General features: G+C 44.2%; 2 protein-coding genes across 12 annotated transcripts in view; one reads left to right on the top strand and one right to left on the bottom strand.

Moving 5' to 3' along the window:
* The window catches only part of ALK (ALK receptor tyrosine kinase), a 75508-nt gene extending 69301 nt beyond the window's left edge, over positions 1–6207 (top strand). The window contains exons 21-25 of the mRNA XM_058835742.1: positions 356–448; positions 2103–2204; positions 3373–3507; positions 4091–4181; positions 5503–6207. Of these exons, the coding sequence (XP_058691725.1) occupies positions 356–448; positions 2103–2204; positions 3373–3507; positions 4091–4181; positions 5503–6207 (1126 nt within the window). The remainder of the gene's footprint in view (positions 1–355; positions 449–2102; positions 2205–3372; positions 3508–4090; positions 4182–5502) is intronic.
* Positions 6208–12911: 6704 nt separating this feature from the next.
* The window catches only part of CLIP4 (CAP-Gly domain containing linker protein family member 4), a 31574-nt gene continuing 25934 nt past the window's right edge, over positions 12912–18551 (bottom strand). For all 11 annotated transcript variants that reach the window (XM_058835479.1, XM_058835472.1, XM_058835474.1 and 8 more), the window contains 4 exons: positions 17044–17167; positions 16194–16258; positions 15463–15535; positions 12912–14816 (listed from right to left, as the gene is read on the bottom strand). In XM_058835479.1, coding sequence (XP_058691462.1) covers positions 14495–14816; positions 15463–15535; positions 16194–16258; positions 17044–17167 — 584 coding nt within the window. In that variant the 3' untranslated portion in view covers positions 12912–14494. The remainder of the gene's footprint in view (positions 14817–15462; positions 15536–16193; positions 16259–17043; positions 17168–18551) is intronic.

Here is an 18551-nt window from a genome sequence, read left to right on the forward strand (position 1 = left end):
CCCCCAGACAGCTTGATGTTGGGACTAGCTGAAATCAGCTCCTCTTGCACTCCTTGGAGACATAAAAATAGCTCCTGGAGTGAAGGGAGGATTACAGGAGGCCTACTCTTTCAACTAGAAATGTTATGTGAAGTTTAAAGAGAAAATGTTAAACAATGAAACTGTTCCTGCTGTGAGGATAGATTGGAATTGGGGACATTGCAGTTATCCATAAACACTGACTTTTCTGGCTGTTCTAGGTTCTCTGCAGCTCAGGAAAGTAGGTACTACTTTTTGTTTTCTTCTTGACTTCCAAAACTGTCAAATGATTAAGTGGTTCTTCTCTTTCTGTTTCTTTTCTTCCCTTTCCTCTTAGGGATATTGCTGCCAGAAACTGCCTCCTTACCTGTCGAGGGCCTGGGAGAGTGGCTAAGATTGGAGACTTTGGAATGGCCCGGGATATATACAGGTAGCAGAGCCAAGTCCTGGGTACCTGCAAGTGAGAGGTCACTGAAATGAGGGAGGAGCAGTGTTTGTGCAGGCTCTTGTGCTGCTCTGTGTAACCTTGGTGAGGTGAGAGTGGAGAGGTCCCATCCTGGTGAATCCCAGCTGATGCCTTCCTCGTGTTTGCCTTAAACTGTCCTGGAGATTTTTCCCACTCCTGACAGTTTTCTCCTGGTATCAGTCTAATGGTCATGGAAGGTGTTTTTCCTCCCTCTTAGACCCTGTCCTCAGTTTCTATTCCTTACCTTCTCCACATTGAATGGCATTGATGTGCCCTTTTGTTTTGTGATCCCAAATCATTCTGAGTTTAATCTCTCTCCTTGACGCTACCCCTGCACCTTTGGTTCGGTGGCATCAGTAAATCTCCTCAATTTACTGCAGCTAAAGGAGGAAGGTGCAGAAGAAAGTCAGGAAAATGTAATCAGCCAAACTGGAATTCAGCCAGGACATGGGGTTAAATACCTCTGCTCTTTGCAAGAAGTGCCAAAAAATCTTTAATGACCATAAGCAGTCAGGGCTGCAGTTTGATGTCTCATATTCCATAGAGCACCTCTAGAAGTGCAGCTCCATACCCTGCTGTGCTGAGGAATTGATTTGCCCTGAACTGGAAGAAGGAATGCCTTGTGCTCAGCCACCCGCACAGTTTATTCCAGTGCCTTGCCTTCTTTTTTTCCTGCTTGGGGATTCTCCTGTGCAATTACTAAGCCAGGCTTGGATCTGCTTAGCTTGAGTTCTGACAGTATCACAGCCTGAGGTGATGCAAACAGAGTGCTACCTTCATAAACCCAAGTGTATCAGAGCTTCTTGGGCTTTTTTCCTCCACAAAGAGCCCCCATGCTGCCCCACTGTCAGATGGGGCTCTGCTGGGACAAAGTAGCATCTGTCACCCTCACACAATCAGCAGAACCGACTGCCAAGATGAACACTTTGGTGCTGAGCTTTCAAAGGGGCCTTTGAAGCCTGCATGCATTTCTTGGTCCAGGAACCTCCTTTGGATGCTCAGGCTGTGCAGTTATGATCAGTGATACCAGCTTGCATGAACAGCCCCCTGCAACTGCCAGGATGGGATTTGGGGCTTGCAGGTTTTATTTTAAATGACAGTGACTTTAAAGGACTCTTGTAACTCCTGTCTCAGGAACATTTTTGTGCTACTGTCCCAACTGTAATAACCTGGCATCCTCCTCAACAAGCTCCTACAAAGGGGTTTGGATTTTACTTCGGTGCTTTAGACTGGGTATGTATAGCATAGGTTTAGTTTATTCTTGCTGGGCATGCCCAAGATGACCGATCATGTGTGAGATGAGATCTTACTGTGGTTGAAAAGGGCAGGAGGAGGCTTTGCCAGCAGCAGTTACTCTGTTTGTAATTCCCCAGGAGGATGAGGATAACTGGTTTACCAGATCAGGCCTGAAGTGATGTAGATTAAACTGCACTTGCATGGTTTGCTCTTTTCCACTACTTTTATGAGAAAAAACAGGTCATTTCAGCACTTAGATTGTTCCATCTAAATTAGTCTCTCCTCTGGCTCATAATTTTAATATTTGTAATTACAAGAATGCCATATTAATGGAATTTTCTGAATTCTTGGCTGACTCTTTTGTTTTGTTTATTCTTTGCAGAGCCAGCTACTATCGTAAGGGTGGGTGTGCAATGTTGCCTGTCAAATGGATGCCTCCTGAGGCTTTCATGGAAGGGATATTTACATCAAAAACAGACACATGGTGCGCTTCCTTTCCTCCACTGTCCAGTCTGTCTGTGTTGTAACCTCTTTTGTAAACTGTGAATGCTTTGTAAAAATCACACGTTCTTGTTCACTACTGCCATACCAAAAAGATAAGCTGGGTCTTTCAGAGCCAGCAGAGTTTGAGACAAGGGAGCAGAAAGGTCAGACCTGTGCAGAGGTGGGTGCTGCAGGGCAGGTGAGCAGGCAGGGAAGGGAGATCAAAGCAGATGCAGGTGCTGCTCCAGGGAGGAAAGCATTAGTCCCACACTGAGGAAAGCAGCATGGGAGGCTACAGGCATGATCCATCCTATCAGTCAGGGAGAAGGGTGTCGTATATTGTGGGGTTTGCCTTTCTCCTGGCCTACAGCAGCACTTGGAGCTCCAGAGTGGCCAGAGGTGGGGAAGTGAGCAGGAGGCAAGAGCTCAGGGAGCGTGTGGAGGAGGAAGGGGCTGGTGGCCAGGATACAGCCCTGCCAGAGGGACCAGGTCCACACACTTGTACAGCTGAGCTGTGCCTATCTCAGCACCAGGCAGAGGAGCTTCCCATCGCTGCACATCTCTTCCATTATTTTAACCAATGAGCTCGTGGTTTCCGAGCCATTGACCAGGTGAATGTTTTGGAGGGATAGTCCCAGCAGGTCCTGTCCCAGCCACTGTCCCTAGGGCTTTGTAGGCCACAGCACTCAGGCCCAGGGCTGTGTTTGCTAGGGACTGTTTTTATTGTACTCTGATTCACAGGTGGGGCCTGTGGGCCTCAGAGCATCAGTGGGGATTCACCAGTGTGATATTTCATGCAGGGTAGCTATTCCAGAGGAAAAGTTTGTCATAGCTCCTGTCTCCAGCAGTGGTCAGTCTCAGAAAAGGAAACTTTTGTTACCTCCAGCTTAGCAGTGCTGAGTACAAGGGCAAAGCAGCCATATTTACCTGCCTATATCATAGGCTTCACTCACCTAACAGTCAGCTACTGGTATTTGTTACAAGTTTTAAAGTTCACTGTTACAACTGTGCAGCTTATTTATGTCTGAATCCTACATCAGGATTTCCACCTGCTGCCTGATCAAAGGTTGCAAAGAGCAATGCTGATGGTATTGAACCTAAGAGCATTGCCCACAACTGATGGTCATTCCAGTATCCCTCACTTCATTTTCCTTTGCTTCTGTACTCAGGTCCTTCGGTGTATTACTGTGGGAGATATTCTCTTTGGGATATATGCCCTACCCCAGCAAAAGCAACCAGGAGGTTCTGGAGTTTGTCACCAATGGAGGAAGGATGGATCCACCTAAAAACTGCCCTGGCCCTGTGTATGAGATTTATAATTTTCATATATTCATGCAACTAAGTTTCTGTTTCAAATGCTTTTTCTCTACTCAAAAGTCAATGACTTTTAAGATTGACCTAATCATGGCTAATTTGCTTTATTAAGCTTTAGTGCCAGTGATTTCTCTACTATTTAATTTTTCTGTTGTTTTGGAGGGTAATTCAGGGCCCATTTGAGAAGTCCTGGCCACTGCTTTTTTGGTAAAAGCGACACAATATTTCTCTATCTTAGGTTAGCTGTGAAACTTCAATGCATCAGACTGTTCACAGGCAGGGAAAACTGGGCTCCTTTATCTTGTAGCCCTGCCTACCTTTAGTATACTGTCCAAGGGATTTCAGGTGGATGAGTAATTTCTCTGAAAGACTGTAGATTTCACCCCACTGGTGGTCACATTCCGGTGGCTACCAGTGCATCAGTTGCCTAACTCCAGGGAAGGCAGAGAACTCTTATTTGTTAGAAGCAAGAATGGTGATGAATGTCTGTCTATGATTCCTAAGCTGCCATGACTAACTGTCACATCCCATGGGATCTGCCGTTCATGAATGCCTCCTGTTCTGCCCTTCCAGCTACCGCATTATGACCCAGTGTTGGCAGCACCAGCCTGAAGACCGGCCAAACTTTGCCATAATCCTGGAGAGGATTGAGTACTGCACTCAGGTATCGGTGTTCATTCACCTCGAATGGGGGGGGGTGGAGAGGATTCTTCTTGAGGAGCTGTCTAGACAAGCCAGGACAAGAGATGAGGAGGCAGCACTGCAATACTGCAGTCAGCAGTCCAGGGAGACTGGTGTCAGCCTGGGACCCTGGCTGGGATATTGACCTCATCAGGTGCTTGACCCTTCTTGTCTTTTGCTGCTGAAAGGCACAGGCTGACAAAGGCATGCACAGCTTTACAAAGAGCACACCTTCTGCTTATAGAGGCATAGATTCCAACAAGCAAAAGAGCAAAGACAGGCCAGCACCTGCACTGCTTTCACATTCCTCATCCCAGCCACTCGAGCCCTTAAAGCATAGTCAGCACTGAACAGAAATGGCCCCAGCTCAGAGCACCCTTTGCAGGTGGTTTCAGCAGCTGTTGGCATTTTTTTTTAATCTGACAGTGCTGGAGAAGGCAGGTAGAGATGGCTAGGCTAAAGGAGTGGGGACTCTTAGGCTGGGCAACAGGGAAAAGATGGGGCTGGATTTCCAGGCCAAAATCTGATTTACTTATTTTTTTACCACCACTTTAGCTTGTGAGGAATAGAGCAGTTTGGAAAATGTTCTCCTACCTGCATCAGCGCAGGCTCCTTATATGATGTCACTGTTGTTCACGTCAGTCGGTTTGCTTCCCCTTGCTGTTTGGGAAGCTTGATCTGTTTTTTGTGTGTGATTGGATCTTGGGATTGGGAGGCATTTTTTTCTGCTATCTGTAGCTTGCCATGCCATATAGCAATAAGTAAAGGTTGCCAGGATCACCACATTTTTCTCTCAGTTTAATTTTCAAAACTGCTTAACTAGCTCAGAGCTGAAGTCCCTATGGATTCGGGCTTCAAGGGTCTGACAGTATTGTCTTCACCTTGCATTCCCATTCCTTGTTGTGTGGAGGCAATAGCAATACTTACATGGCTCCAACTTTCTCAATATTATCTGAGAGTGTTATGAACTCTGAGAGGATATAGATTCAAAAAAACATTCCCACAGGAAATTTTGCTGGACATAAAAAATGCTTTTCATTGGTTTCGTGCCTCCGCTGTTCTATGGTGAGTTTAAGGGTTACTTTCTTTTAAAGAGTCGGATTTTAAGGATATCCTGTTGCTTCTCGCACCTAACTGTACTTTGTCTGCATCCCCTCCTCATGGAATGTGAGCTCTGGGTGGTGGGATGTGTTGAGATCATAGCATGACAGCTGCTAGATGTGTCATTCAATGTCTGGTGGCTGCAGACTTTGAGCAATTCCCATTGTTCCCTTTGATCTTTGATTGTTTTCCTTTGATCCCAGGATCCCGATGTCATCAACACGGCCTTGCCGGTAGAATACGGCCCATCGGCTGAGGAGGAGGAGAAGGTGGCGATGCGCCCTGACGATCCAGAAGGAATTCCTCCTCTCTTGGTCTCAACACACCAAGACAGAAAGGATGATAAGCAAACCCTGCCATCTCCACCACCCCTGCCGTCAGCCATCGCTGCTGGAAAATCTCTAGGGAAAATGGGAGCCTTGGAACAGCCAGTGCCAGGGAAGGTGCAGTCAGCCACAGGGGGAGGACACATCAACATGGCCTATGCCCAGTCCAATCCCCCTTCCGAGCTTCACAAAAGCCGGGGCTCCAGAAACAAGCCCACCAACCTCTGGAATCCTACCTACGGTTCCTGGTTTGCAGAGAAGCAGGCCAGCAAAAACAGTTCTCTGCTGGAGAAGGAGAGGCCCGAGAGGGAGAATTTGGGACAGGAAGGAAACTGTACTGTGGGGCCCAACATTGTGACTGGCAGGCTGCCAGGCTCCTCCCTGCTCTTAGAGCCATCTTCCCTAACTGCAAGTGTTAAAGAAGTGCCTCTCTTTAGGCTCCGCCACTTCCCCTGTGGGAATGTCAACTATGGATACCAACAGCAGGGCTTACCCTTGGAAAACTCCACACCACCTTGCGCTAGCAGTTACGAGGACCCTGTCCTTAGAAGCAAGAGCCACATAACCCAGCAGGGGCCCTGAGAGCCCTCCACCCTCTCTTGACTTTTCCCCCCCTGTGGCCCCTGAGCCTTGAAGAGATGTCCTGTTACCCAACACACCACGAGCAAGGCATCTGACAGCATCACCTCCTATTTTGTGTAAACTTGCTCCAAAAGTGCCACCCTTGACGCTGTAATTTCTACTAAACCAAGAGGCTTCAAACCACCGGAGCCCCAGTAGAGTCAAAGGAACAAGGGGGAGGGAGGATGCAGGGAACTGTTGTTAACTGCAAGGCCCAGCTGCTGTTGCATCAACTCATCCGCATGGTTGTCGTCATGCCCTTCCTGTGAGCTTTTCCCAGTTGTGCGTCCTCTGCTTCCGTGTCAAGCCGCGGCTCACTGCCATGAGTGTTTTTCATGTCTGGGCTTTTCCGTGCCAAACTTGTCGTTGCTGTGGAAGACTTGGAGGTCTCCTGCTGCTGGCAGAGCTTGTAGTGGGTTTGGGAAGAGCGTCCTCTATCCAAACCAATAAAAAAAGATACGACAGCACTGAATGGTGACGCGATGGCACGTTCTCAAGTCTTGTTCCAGCTACAGTCCAGTCTTCGAAAGTCCTTGAATGCACAGTGTTGTGGGGGTGCTGGCAGGGCAATGGAAAAACCCTGGTCACACTGCATCACTTGAAGGGGAGAGGAGAGGAGGCAGAGGATGGGGTGTAGATGCTATGAGGCATTATGGGGGTGGGCATTGTTTGGCTGGGGTTTTCTTTGGTTTGTTTTTGTTTTCCTATGCTTAAGCACCAGAACCGAGTAAAACCCTTTAAAATTCCTTCTGTCCTACAAAAGTAGGAATGCCCTTCATCAGGAACATGTGAGTGTCAAGTGGAATCAAGGTGAAGCTTTAAAGGACCATGGTCATGAGAGAGACTTTCACCATGCTCTGAAAATGGACAGCCATCTGCATACACTGAAGGTTTGAAATAGCCTTTGACATACCCTGTACGAACAACACCATAAAGGCAGAAGACTACATCGTGCCACTGTCTGGAAGCCAGATACTGTGTGTATTGAAGGGTTTAGAGCCCTTTTTCCTTCGACAAAATACATGTATGATAGTGGTTTAAGGACAAAAACTCCATTGACTCACTTTGTACACCCCGTGCATGAAAAATATTCCAGTTAAGTGTATTGTCAAAACATAGATGTAGGAAATAATTCATGTGTAAAGATGTGCATTAGTAACTTCAGCTTAGGGTTGGGAGGAGCTGTTTTAGCATGAACACTATCCAAAAAAGGGGTGCTTATTTCCATAGAAATGGGAGTACTGGAGCATCAGCAAAGGAGTGGCAAGGTGTTCTTCAGTCTGAGACTCTTCGTGTCAGTGACGTGACCCAGAGTCTGGCCCTGGATCCAAACATTGAGGTAAGCTTCATGTCTTCATAAGGGAACAAACCAGAGTCCCTGTATATCCTAAACTTTGGGATGGGCAGACTGAAATTGGAGAATTTGGCTTGGGCCACCCCCCTTGTAAAAAACACATTGCAAGGGGTGCACTAGTGTGCTCTCTTAATCTGCCTTTCTGATGTCTCTGATACACAGAATTAAATCTTTTTTTTAGACCAAAGCCAAAAGCAGATGTGGTGACTGGTTAATGGGCTGTGCTCATGTCTTGGGAGTCTTGGTTCCAGGGCTGCTCTGAATTTCATGTTTGTCTGCTAGAGATCCATCCCAGTGCTGCTACATGGGTTAGGGGAGATACTACAAGGGTTATACTTACAGGCTTCTTAGGTTCTGCTAAGAGGGAATTTGTCATCTCCAAGGTTATTAGGCTCACATCTCTTGCTGTGAAATAGCCACTGGGGAGGGATTCTCTCTAGCTTAGGACTGTGTTAGTGTCACACCAGTGTCTCTCTCTCTAGCTCAGTAAACTCAGTGGGGTTGTTTCTCGAGTCTCAGGAAAGCTGATTAATTCAGGAGGCAAGCACTATCTGAACAATTTATTACACTAGTACATTATTCACATATAATGTATGTGAATAATGTACTAGTAGCATTTTCATTTAAGTATTCCAGCTTTCTCATTTTCAGAAGAGCTGAACCTCCTCGTTCTTTTCTTTGGCTTTTCTTTGCAAGCCAACAAAAAACACTGAGTTTTTGCTGCCTTACAAAGTTACTAAGGGCAGAAACTGACCTGTTTACTGATGAGTGTTTTCAAAAGAATGCACAAGAACAAAAAGTTGCTAAGTTAATGATCTTTGACTAGCTGAAATTTTTAATTCTTGGATCTGGGACAGCAGCTTCAATGCTGCACAAATGCAGATAAGCTGCCAGGTTATGATGTTAAAGGTGGCATTTCTAAAGAAACTTAAAAAGCACAAGCAACAAGAGAGGATTTCAAGTCTGTAGGTGTGAAAGGCAGGCTCTCCCAGCCATGGTGAGTGTGGTTGCTGCTCTGGGCTTGTGCTGTGCAGTTATTTGATCATAGAATTTCTACTGAAATACTCTTACAGAATGGGAGTTGTAAAAATTGAAAGAACTAAACACTTTCCTTCTTCTTACCTAAGGAATATGTCAAGAGAGAATTCTGATTGGGGAAATAGTGAATTACTACTGAAATTCTCCAGTCTGCTGTGCACTGAGACAGCAGTATTCTCCAGTACAGTGCACTGAGACAAATACTGTTCAGCACTGGCAGCTGCTTTTAAGTGAGCTTCCTTCCAGTGTCTCCAGTGCAAAATGCTTTGTTGTGGGTTCTTTAATGGTTTTGATTTTCTTGGTTGATTGGAGTTTTGGGGTTTGTTTGTATTATTGGGCTGTTTTTTTAATCCCTCTCTCTTAACTCTTGGAATTCAGCAATCCAGTTTGGGTTTATTTTTAATGTTAAAACCGTAGCATTTCTGACTCTTCCACAGCAAGCATTTAGTTTGGTACCCCTGTGTGCTGTCCAAGCACTGCACCCCAGATTGCAAAACCTGTTCTGTAAATATTGGTGCTAATCAAATCTTCTCTCTTAGAAACAAGAACTGGAGCATTTGCCTGTCCTCTTTCTTAGAAAACAAATACTACCATTAAGTGCTTGGACCAAAGGGTGCTCTGTTTCTTGTGTTCAGGCTGCAGTTGCCATGAGCATGAACCAGAAATTTTAATTTCTGTGTCTAGGACAATTCACCTGTTCAGTACTCAGAGCTGCAGGGACCAGAAGGGATTTAAGTCACTGTGGGCTCACCAGACCAAAACACTCCGTAAATCCCAAATTCCTCTATCCTCCCTCCGTGCTAGGAGAAAAACAAATTCAAGTTATTTTAACCCTCTTACCCATTTTTGTCTATGACTTATTTTTTAAATTATAGTTTATTGACACACTGTCTATTTTTAAGGAACTTGTTTTAAGACCATTAATATTTTGTGTTGGTAATAATGAAGTTCTCACTTATGTCTTCCTCCTTCTGCAGTGGAAAAGCAGGAAGCAGTATGACCTACAGGATGTAAAGCACAGCTGGGAAAAACCCTGTGCTACCCCTCTTATGCTCTGAAAATGGCTTATTTCCATCTGGATGTTACCTGGTTTCCTATAGAAGATAAGTAGGTTTCTGATTCCGTGAGCTGCTGGAGGTAAACTAGGTTGGGATGCCTGTCTCGACCTTTCCAGTTGTCCCATCATCTTCCCTTTGTGCCACTGAACCTTGTTTCTCCACCATGTGCCTGGGAATGAAGCAAGGGCAGGAGCGAGGGTGGTTCTGCTCCCCCGAGGCGCAGTGAGGGAGCAGGGTGGGAGAGGGGCTTGGCCACAGCCAGAGGAGGTGCAGGGACCGTGGGTGGGAAGCCCCAGGGCTGTGATAATTTGGCCAAGTCAGTCTCAGCGGTGTTGGACCGTGGGTGCTCCGGTTCCCCTGCACTGGCTCGGTGGGAGCAGCCCCAGGAGGGCACAGGAGGGCTGGAACAGGGAATGACAGGTGCCACTTTGCACATCTGCTCCTGGTACTGCACCTGGCTTCTGGGCCATGAGAACCTTGACAAGGGAATAGCATAAAACAGCCTTCCACAGCAGCAAAGACATCACCATTTGTCTGTCCCAGAGTTAAACCCATCACAGGGAAACGTCCCAAGTGTCCACATCTGGCTTCTTTTAGTACCAAGCTTCATTAGAGGAGTGTCTGTCTCATGTACAGCCATTTATGCAACATTGTTTATAAAGGAAGGGCCTGTGCACTTCAGGGATACTATGAAGAAAAATACTAATATATGGTCATTGAGTATTTTGTATTGAATAGTGTATTTGTATTGTAAACAAGTGTAGTGAACCACAAGGCATGAAGACAAATAAAGTGACAGTAGCTGGATTTCTCCGTGTTGGGCTGTGCAATGATTGGATCAACGTCAGAGGGAGGTCTCTGGACATCCATTTTTATTTGGCAAAATTGCAGAGGTATTAAAGTGATGAACACCCTAAGGAGCACGTTTGGTGGTACCCCAAGCCACCTTTTGGGCTCGCAGCAGCTGTTCCAGACTTCACATTGCAGATGCTACGCACCAAGTTTTTTTATGGGGGAAGGTGCCCTTCCCTCCATCACAAGGAAGGCTGGCTTTTACCCACAGCAAACTGGCCAGTATGAGAAGAGAACAAAGGATATGGCTGAAGATAGCATTTGGGTGTTTTCCTAAATGTATATATCTAAGCCTTTAGTCTGGACTGAGGGTAGGTCTACCTATAAGCTGTATTTTAATACATTTTCAATATTGAAAATGACAGTATTGAATCTTGTGACAGTTCTAGAATGAGGTAGCTCCTACCCTGAAATACTCACTTTTTATCCTGTCCCATACCACTCCTATGGCCCAGGTAGCTGCATTCTCAAGAAATCCTCCTTGAAATTATAAACTTGAATCCTCCTTGAATTATAAACTTTCTCCTTCACGTGCTCATTCTACTGCAGGATAGTGTTGTGGTTTGGTTAACAAGACTTTTCCAGTAGGCACCTCTCCCCTCCCTCCTTTGTTTTCTTCCCTGCCTTAACTCAAGAAGGAGCTCTCCTATGCTCTTCCAGGAACAGGGCTGGTCAGCAGCCAGCCACCACAGCCTGGTTTGGATCTGGCACTGGCTGGAAATCTCTGCTCTAATTCCCCTTTCTTCCAGAGCCGTCTGTCTGCAGCCAGGCAGGGAAAAGGATGCAGCTGGGTACTCTGCTATGTGGCTTTCATGGAGTTTCAGTTTCCACCTGGTCCTTGTCAAGGCTTCTGCAAACTCTGACAAAGCCATGACAGAAATGCTGGATTTGCCACCTCTCACAGGTAACAGAGTTAACTTGGCAGATCTTGCAGATCTGCAGAGCCAGCCTTGGATCCTTGTGCCTCAAATGTTGCTGACCAGCAGCTCTCTGAAAGCACAAGCTCCCTGCCTGGAAAACCATTACTGTCACCATCTGCAACACAGTCACTGAATCCAGCTGAGCTGAACTCCCTAGAAATTAATTCCCCATCCTCAGACACCTCAAGAAAATTCTCATCCTCCTGTTACATACACCTGTGGTCTCTCCAGCCAGTGTTCAAGAAAATTTGAAAGATTTAATTGCAGAGTCCTGAGGAAGGACATTTTCTGTATTGGGACCTGACATACTGTGGGACAAGGACTGGCCTCTGAGCCTGCACAGAGAGCACAGACTTGCTGAGGACCATCTGTTTATTTATTTATAAGCTACAGATAATGTTTTATTTATGTAGTTTATTGAGACTTTGAGGATCATTTGGCTTTTTTTCTAACCAGTCAGGGGCTGTGATAGTACAGTCCTCTGCACAGCACCTAATTTCAAACTTCACTGCCACTCATTTTCAGAATTTATTTTATGACACGGCGTCCTCCTTCAAGAGTTGGAGTAAAGGATTATGGCAACTTACCTTGGGTTTAGGGAAGGACAAATCCCTTCCCAACATCATCTTGAAGAGAGCCATCAGTAATCCTTTCTGGAATGGACTGATTTACTTCTTATTTTTAAGCATAAATTTACAGTGCTTGCTTCCTGGCAGAAGATGCCGAGAGCTACCAAAATAGTCCCAAGCTGATAACAGTGAGACTTGCTCCTCTAACCTACAGTGCACAAACCAATTACAGTAGCCAGAGCTTCCAGGAGAGATGTGCTGCTGGCTGACGCTGAAATGGAAGGCAGAGCACAATACACCAGTGCCAGATGGTATCTGTGCCCTCTCCTGCACCCATCGGGCAGCTTCAGTGAGGCCCAGGCCAAGACCCTGCTTCCAGCTAAAATGTGTGGAGCTAGAGAGCTGTGGAAGGAGCAGCCTGACACCCCTGCAGGAAAAACAAGCTCATGCTGAATCGTCTGTGCAAGACAGACCATATAGAAGTGGTTTGACTCTTAACGAGCTGCCCCAGCTCACTGCCTCACCCACACTCTTCTTCCCATACCCACCTCCAGGAGAGCTCCAGCTACCCCTCAGATAAAGCAGTTCCACCCATTCCATTTGGTTAGGCAGGACAAAAGAGCATTCCTGATAATGAGTGTCTCCTCACAGAAACTCCACTGCCCACCCGGGAGCAGCAGGCTGTGACAGAATGTGCAAAGGCTTTGTTTGGAACTGGCAGCTCTGTGCTGAACAGCCAGGAGAGAGAAAAGCTTCTGGTTCACAGTTGGCAGCTGCTGTTCCAGGCTGAACCCCTGCACTTCATTTGTACAGAAGAAGTAAGAGCTGTCCCTCTGTACATTCTGTAAGAACACACAGAAAATTCTTTTTGCTGTACTATTTAACAGGGTTTCATTTTATTAATACCAGCAGGAAACAGATATTAGACAAACTAAAGTTCAGTACGGCACTGAATATCTGCATCTCTAAATGTAAAGCATTACTTTTTTACATTCAAAATTTACAGCTTTTATATTAAATTAAAAATTCCCGTTAGTTAGAATACAATAGGCATTATTTTAAATACAGGTCAGGAAAAATAGCTACAGCAACATTTAAAAGAAGGTTACAGCAGCAGGATTCTGTCTAAAAATAGGATATTACTATTTAAAGTGTCACTTGTTCAAGTAGGCAAGAGCAAGCAAATCATTTAAGAGTAAAATGACTGTTCTGGAACACAAACCCATCCAGTTAAGATAATGTCTACATATGCTGAGCAATTAAAATACATTCTATGTTTAAAACATGGACAAAAGATGAGCTGTTCTAAAAGACTGATACACAAATGATGTCACATAAGGCCCATTACAATGCTGTACCCAAAATTGTCCTTAATTCACTGTAAGATCTCACAAAAAATTTATACTGGAAACTGTTCCAAAGCAAACAAAAAGAAACATGTATCACAAACCATGGCAACAGCTTGCTTGAAAACCCTGTATCTGTTCCATACCATTGGCAGAAATTACCTTGCTGTATTTATACAGACTTAGTATTTATGATAAGGGTATTATGTATTCCACTCTGGGTTTATTTACATTTTACAGCAGTGACACTCATTGCCTGCAGCACCCCAAACAAAAAAAAAAAACAATCTCTAAAAATGAGGGAAAGCTCTCCAGGAGAGTGCAAAGTGCATTATTTTAAAGAGTGCATCTTGTATGTGGCTCCTTCTACAAATGCAGAGCAAAAAGTGCTTGTTACTGTACAGATTGACATGCAGCATATTTGTGCTTTGTAAAGGCTTTTTATTTAATTGCTGCTCTTCACTAGGAGAGGGGCAAATCTTTGCATTTATCAGCCCTTTTACATTACGGACAGGAGAAGAGGAGGGGGGAAAGAAGAGAGATCCAAATGATAAAATGCAAAAATACTCCACAATTGTTTGAGAAAGGGGAGGGGGTTTGGCTTTTTTTTTTTCTTCCTTCTCATTGCTAGCTGCTGGTATTGGAATTGACAAAGTGCCCAGGAACCAGGTAATGTCACCCATCAACCACCTCCATGGGCAATGCACAAGCATTTCCAGTTCATTGCTACATGGAGAAAACCCCTCCATGAACCACACAGAAACTTTAGAGAACGCTGCAGACACTCTGCTCTCCAACTGGAACAGTTTTCAAACGATGCAGCATCTTAATTCAAAATGCTTTAATAACCTTCCAGGCAAGGGTCATTAAGGTAAGATAAACTCAACAGTGGTTTTACTTCTTAACATGACTGAACTCTTTTTTTATCTCTCTTTTTTATATATATATATTTATATAAAATATATATATATTATATACATACACATACATATATACTTATATACGTAAAACACAAATGCAGATTTAAAGATTCCAAAATAAGTTTGCCTTCTAGGCAGGGTTGTTTTGTGCTTGAAGAGACTCCTTCCCCACTCTGTGAGCACAGTGTGGCTCAGCAAATATCATCCACCAGCTTTGCCCCGTTGATCCCACGGTAGGTGACCCTGCTGGGTCGCACCAGGACGCCGTGGTTCAGCTTGCAGGTGAAGTAGCGCTTTTCCCCCACGGAGCCGTCGTTCTTCCCCTTGGCGCTGCGGAGCTCCAGCCCCAGCCAGATCCCTGGGGCAAAGTCTGTGGGGCCGATGTACCTGATGGTGCCCATTTCATTGGAGCTGGTCAGGAGAACCTGGGAGCCCTCGTGCAGCTTCACGGGCCCCTCAGAGGGAGCCGTAGTGCTGCTGCTCCAGCTGCGCCGCAACACAGAGCTCTTGGATCTAGGCAGAAAAGAAAGGCAACGAAAACAGCCTTGTCTTTTTTTGTTGTTACAAAACATCCAGGGCAAATCTGTAATTCAAGGAAGTGCATGGAGGAAAAAACACACTCTCAAATCCCTTTTTAGAAAAACTGGGTTCGATCTGGTGTCACTAACAAACCATGAAGTAACAGTAACAGGCTGCTACACTCAGCACTCTGAAGTATTGGAAAAGCAATTTCCTTCCCCAGTGCTAGGATCTACAGTATTTACAGCAGGTGATAGTATTGGTAAATTAAGCCATACAAAACATTTTATTTGGGGCTTAAAACAGTTTAACCAAAACAACTTTTAACATACAAGTGTCAGTCAGAATCACCAGAACAAAGTGAAGTCCTTTACAAAAACCTCTGAACTTCACCCAGCTGCGTGAAAATACAAGAATTTGGAGAATATGCAGTGATGAATGATTGGAAAACAACTTCAATGCCAACCTGAATTCTAGGACTGTAGTCCTGGAAGCCCATGGAAAAACAGTGTGCTACTGGTCCATTTTGGAATGAAAAAAATGAACATGCAAAGGTCTAGACTTCCTATAAGCAAGAAGGGTTTTTTTTGAGCAAGCTAACAGCCAGCTCACCTAAACATTTGAAACGCTTAACACTCACCTAACAAAGGCATTTCTTCTGTTTATCTCCTTTTGTGAAGATGCAGAAGTAGTGCTTAGACTGCGTCTAAAACCTGAGTGGAAAGATTAATAAGCTGTGTAGGACTCCTTAAGAAAAAAAAACCCTTATGAACACATACTCTTTGTGTTTTCTTTTATACTGCTTCCACTACATTTGCTGCACATTTCCCTCTAATTTGGAAATTAAACAATGAAACTCCTCATGAACATATATGCCTATACTATGTTTGGCTTTTCAGAGGGAAGAGAAATCAAATTAAACAAACCAAACAAGCATAATTTGAAGGTTATTTCACAAAAAGCTTCAGTAGAGGAAAAGAAAACCAACAACTTCAAGTACGTCACACAGGCTCTAGTAATTTCACAGGGATGTCCCTCTACTGATCCCTTCATCAATCTCAATTTGTAATAAGGAGCAGGTTCCATTTCCCTTTCTCTCCTATTAGACTGCAATATTAGCTACAAGGGATGACTGCCAACATTCGTATTTGACATAATTCTTTCTGCCACTAGAGTGTTAAGAACAATATAGTACTCCACACTTCCTTCTGCAGGCTACATTTTTAGGAAAGGAACAGCCAGACTATTGGCTGGCATTTGGGGTCCCTGAAAATCTCTTGTGCTTTTGGAGAAGCTGGCTTTGTGCAGATGGTTCTGGCTGCAGAGCGGAGCCTGCAAGGGCTGCCTCGCCCAAATTCCTCACACTCCTACCTGGAAAAGTGTGAGTTACTTTACTCCATGAAGTCTCTGTGAGAGAATCCAGAGAACCTGTTAGTCTGAAAAACAAGAACACAATAAAGAGGTCATTTCAACTCAACTCTGAACAAACCTACTGGCTTCTTGTCAAATATTGATGAGGTTTTGATTCTTTTCTTCTCCATCTGCCCCCCAAGAGACACCAGCATTCCTGCTGCACTCAGGCTGCTGTGTAAGAAGTGCCTGGAGCAAGTCTGAGTTACTTGCCTCTCACTCATTGAGATAGCAGGTATGATTCTGAGGAAAGTTCCTAACAGTTTGCCTGAGCTGGCTTATTCAGAGAAATAAAAGCAAGAACATGTCTGTCAGAGTAACTACAAACAAATATAGGAGGAAAGAGCACAGAACTCCTTGGATGCTCTTCCTGGAACCTAAGGAAAAGACTATAAGCAAGTGGTGACTACAAAGCATGCTTTGGATCCTCTGTGCAGTTAGCTGGGACAAAAAGAGAATTTCCACTCATGTCCAAGGACAATTTCTTTTTATAACTGAATTTAGCACCACACATCAGAACTGGGTTATGAAAGTAAGGTTTAATGAACACAGACTATCAGAGGTCCTGTAATAAAAATACTTCAGGTAGGTGCAAGAGAAACAGGGGGAGATGCATTTCCAGTTTTACACCCTGCTTTCAAATAGCTGATCTAACACCACCAGGTTTTTAATGGAGGTTACAAACTTCCATTTGAAGTTTGAAGAAGAAAATATTTGCAGCTTCTGTATCTGTTCAAAATTTTGTTTCACACTAGAAATGTATTAAGAAATCATTTGGCAACCCAAACATGGCAAGAACTTCAGTGGTCACCTCTGTACACGAGATGGGGGTGCAAATATGCCGTATCTGGGAAGGCAACTGAAGTACTGCACTCCTCCCACAGAGCCATCATTCTTCCCGTGGGGCTTGTCCAATTCAATTCCACACCAGAACCCTGCATTGCAAAACAGTAAAATCAGGGCATTTTGAACAAAATATTACAGGTTTTTCTTCATCTAGACCACTGGCACAGGTGCCATTCACCCACATCAAGGAAAAGTTTCTAGTCAGAAAATACGCTAATAGTAAATATGAATATTATAAAATAGCTATCTATGAAATTATGCGGAAATTACACCCTAATAATTCTAATTATCTCAGCATTTTTATATGCTTTCAATAAAATTATTTTAATTAATACAAAAAAGGTAAAACATCTGAGAAATGTATTTGTGTGTGTGTATATATACACTAAAGTCAAATAGAATGTTACTGAGTATAACTGGCTGTTGGACAACAAGGAGATAGCAAAGAACAGCGCTGCTGTTTCACATTTCCCTATTCAGTCCTCTGACCACATGGTTTATGCCTCATCTGAGATCATCAACAGTAAAATTAAAATTTTGATATTAATTCATTCTTTCTCTCCATCTAGCAAGTGATAATTAATACAAATTGCAAGGCCGGTCGTGTGGTATCAAGAGAAGGGTGCAAGAATTGGAACTGGCCATCAATTAATCTTGTACAGAACACTGAATAGGCAGCAAGATATTAATGAGCTTGATCATTCATAACCTGTGATAAATGAGAGCTAATTACATAAAGGTGCTAAATTTCATACTCCATTAGTAGTCCTTATGCTATCCATCCCCAGAAGATTCAGAATTTAATTCAAGTCACTTGGTACTAAGGCACTGAATAAAACTGTAATTCTAATTATCAGCTCAAGAAACTCAAGAATGACAGCTTATGAATTAGAAGGGCTCCATATATCAGAAGTTCTCCCCTTCCCATTTTTAGAATTAAACAAAGATCTGCATTGCAGCAAAAGGAACAAACCTTGGATAACTTCCAGAGCTTTGATACACATTAGAACTGAAATACTTAAACTTGCATCTGTTACATTTTCTATAAACTACTGGGTTAGCAATTGGTGATGATTTGTCATCTTTCCATCTTCACTTCTTACAATAGCATGTTTTCCTCCAAAAAATTATGTTCCTGATTTAAAGCAGAGAGGGAGAAGACTTAACACTGTCAAACAGTTTCCTGATTTCACAGCTGTCAGTGTATGTGGGAAACAGTCCTTTTCTCACTGATCACTTTTTCAGCAACAACACAAAGAGTGATGACATTGAAGTGTCCCTTAGGTAACTGCAGTACCTGAGCAAGGGCTGCCTACAGTACAGCTGGGGAACAGGGCAGGGATGAAACAAGTACAGAGCTTGTACCATGGCCTTGCAGCCTGATGGGGTTTTTTAAATGCTGATGCCACCCAGTGTCACCACAGAGTACTGCCAATCACCTACCAATAACACAGCCCTCACCCAGACCAGTGC

The sequence above is a fragment of the Poecile atricapillus genome, chromosome 3 (genome assembly GCF_030490865.1).
Source record: "Poecile atricapillus isolate bPoeAtr1 chromosome 3, bPoeAtr1.hap1, whole genome shotgun sequence".
Classification (NCBI taxonomy): Eukaryota; Metazoa; Chordata; class Aves; order Passeriformes; family Paridae; genus Poecile; species Poecile atricapillus.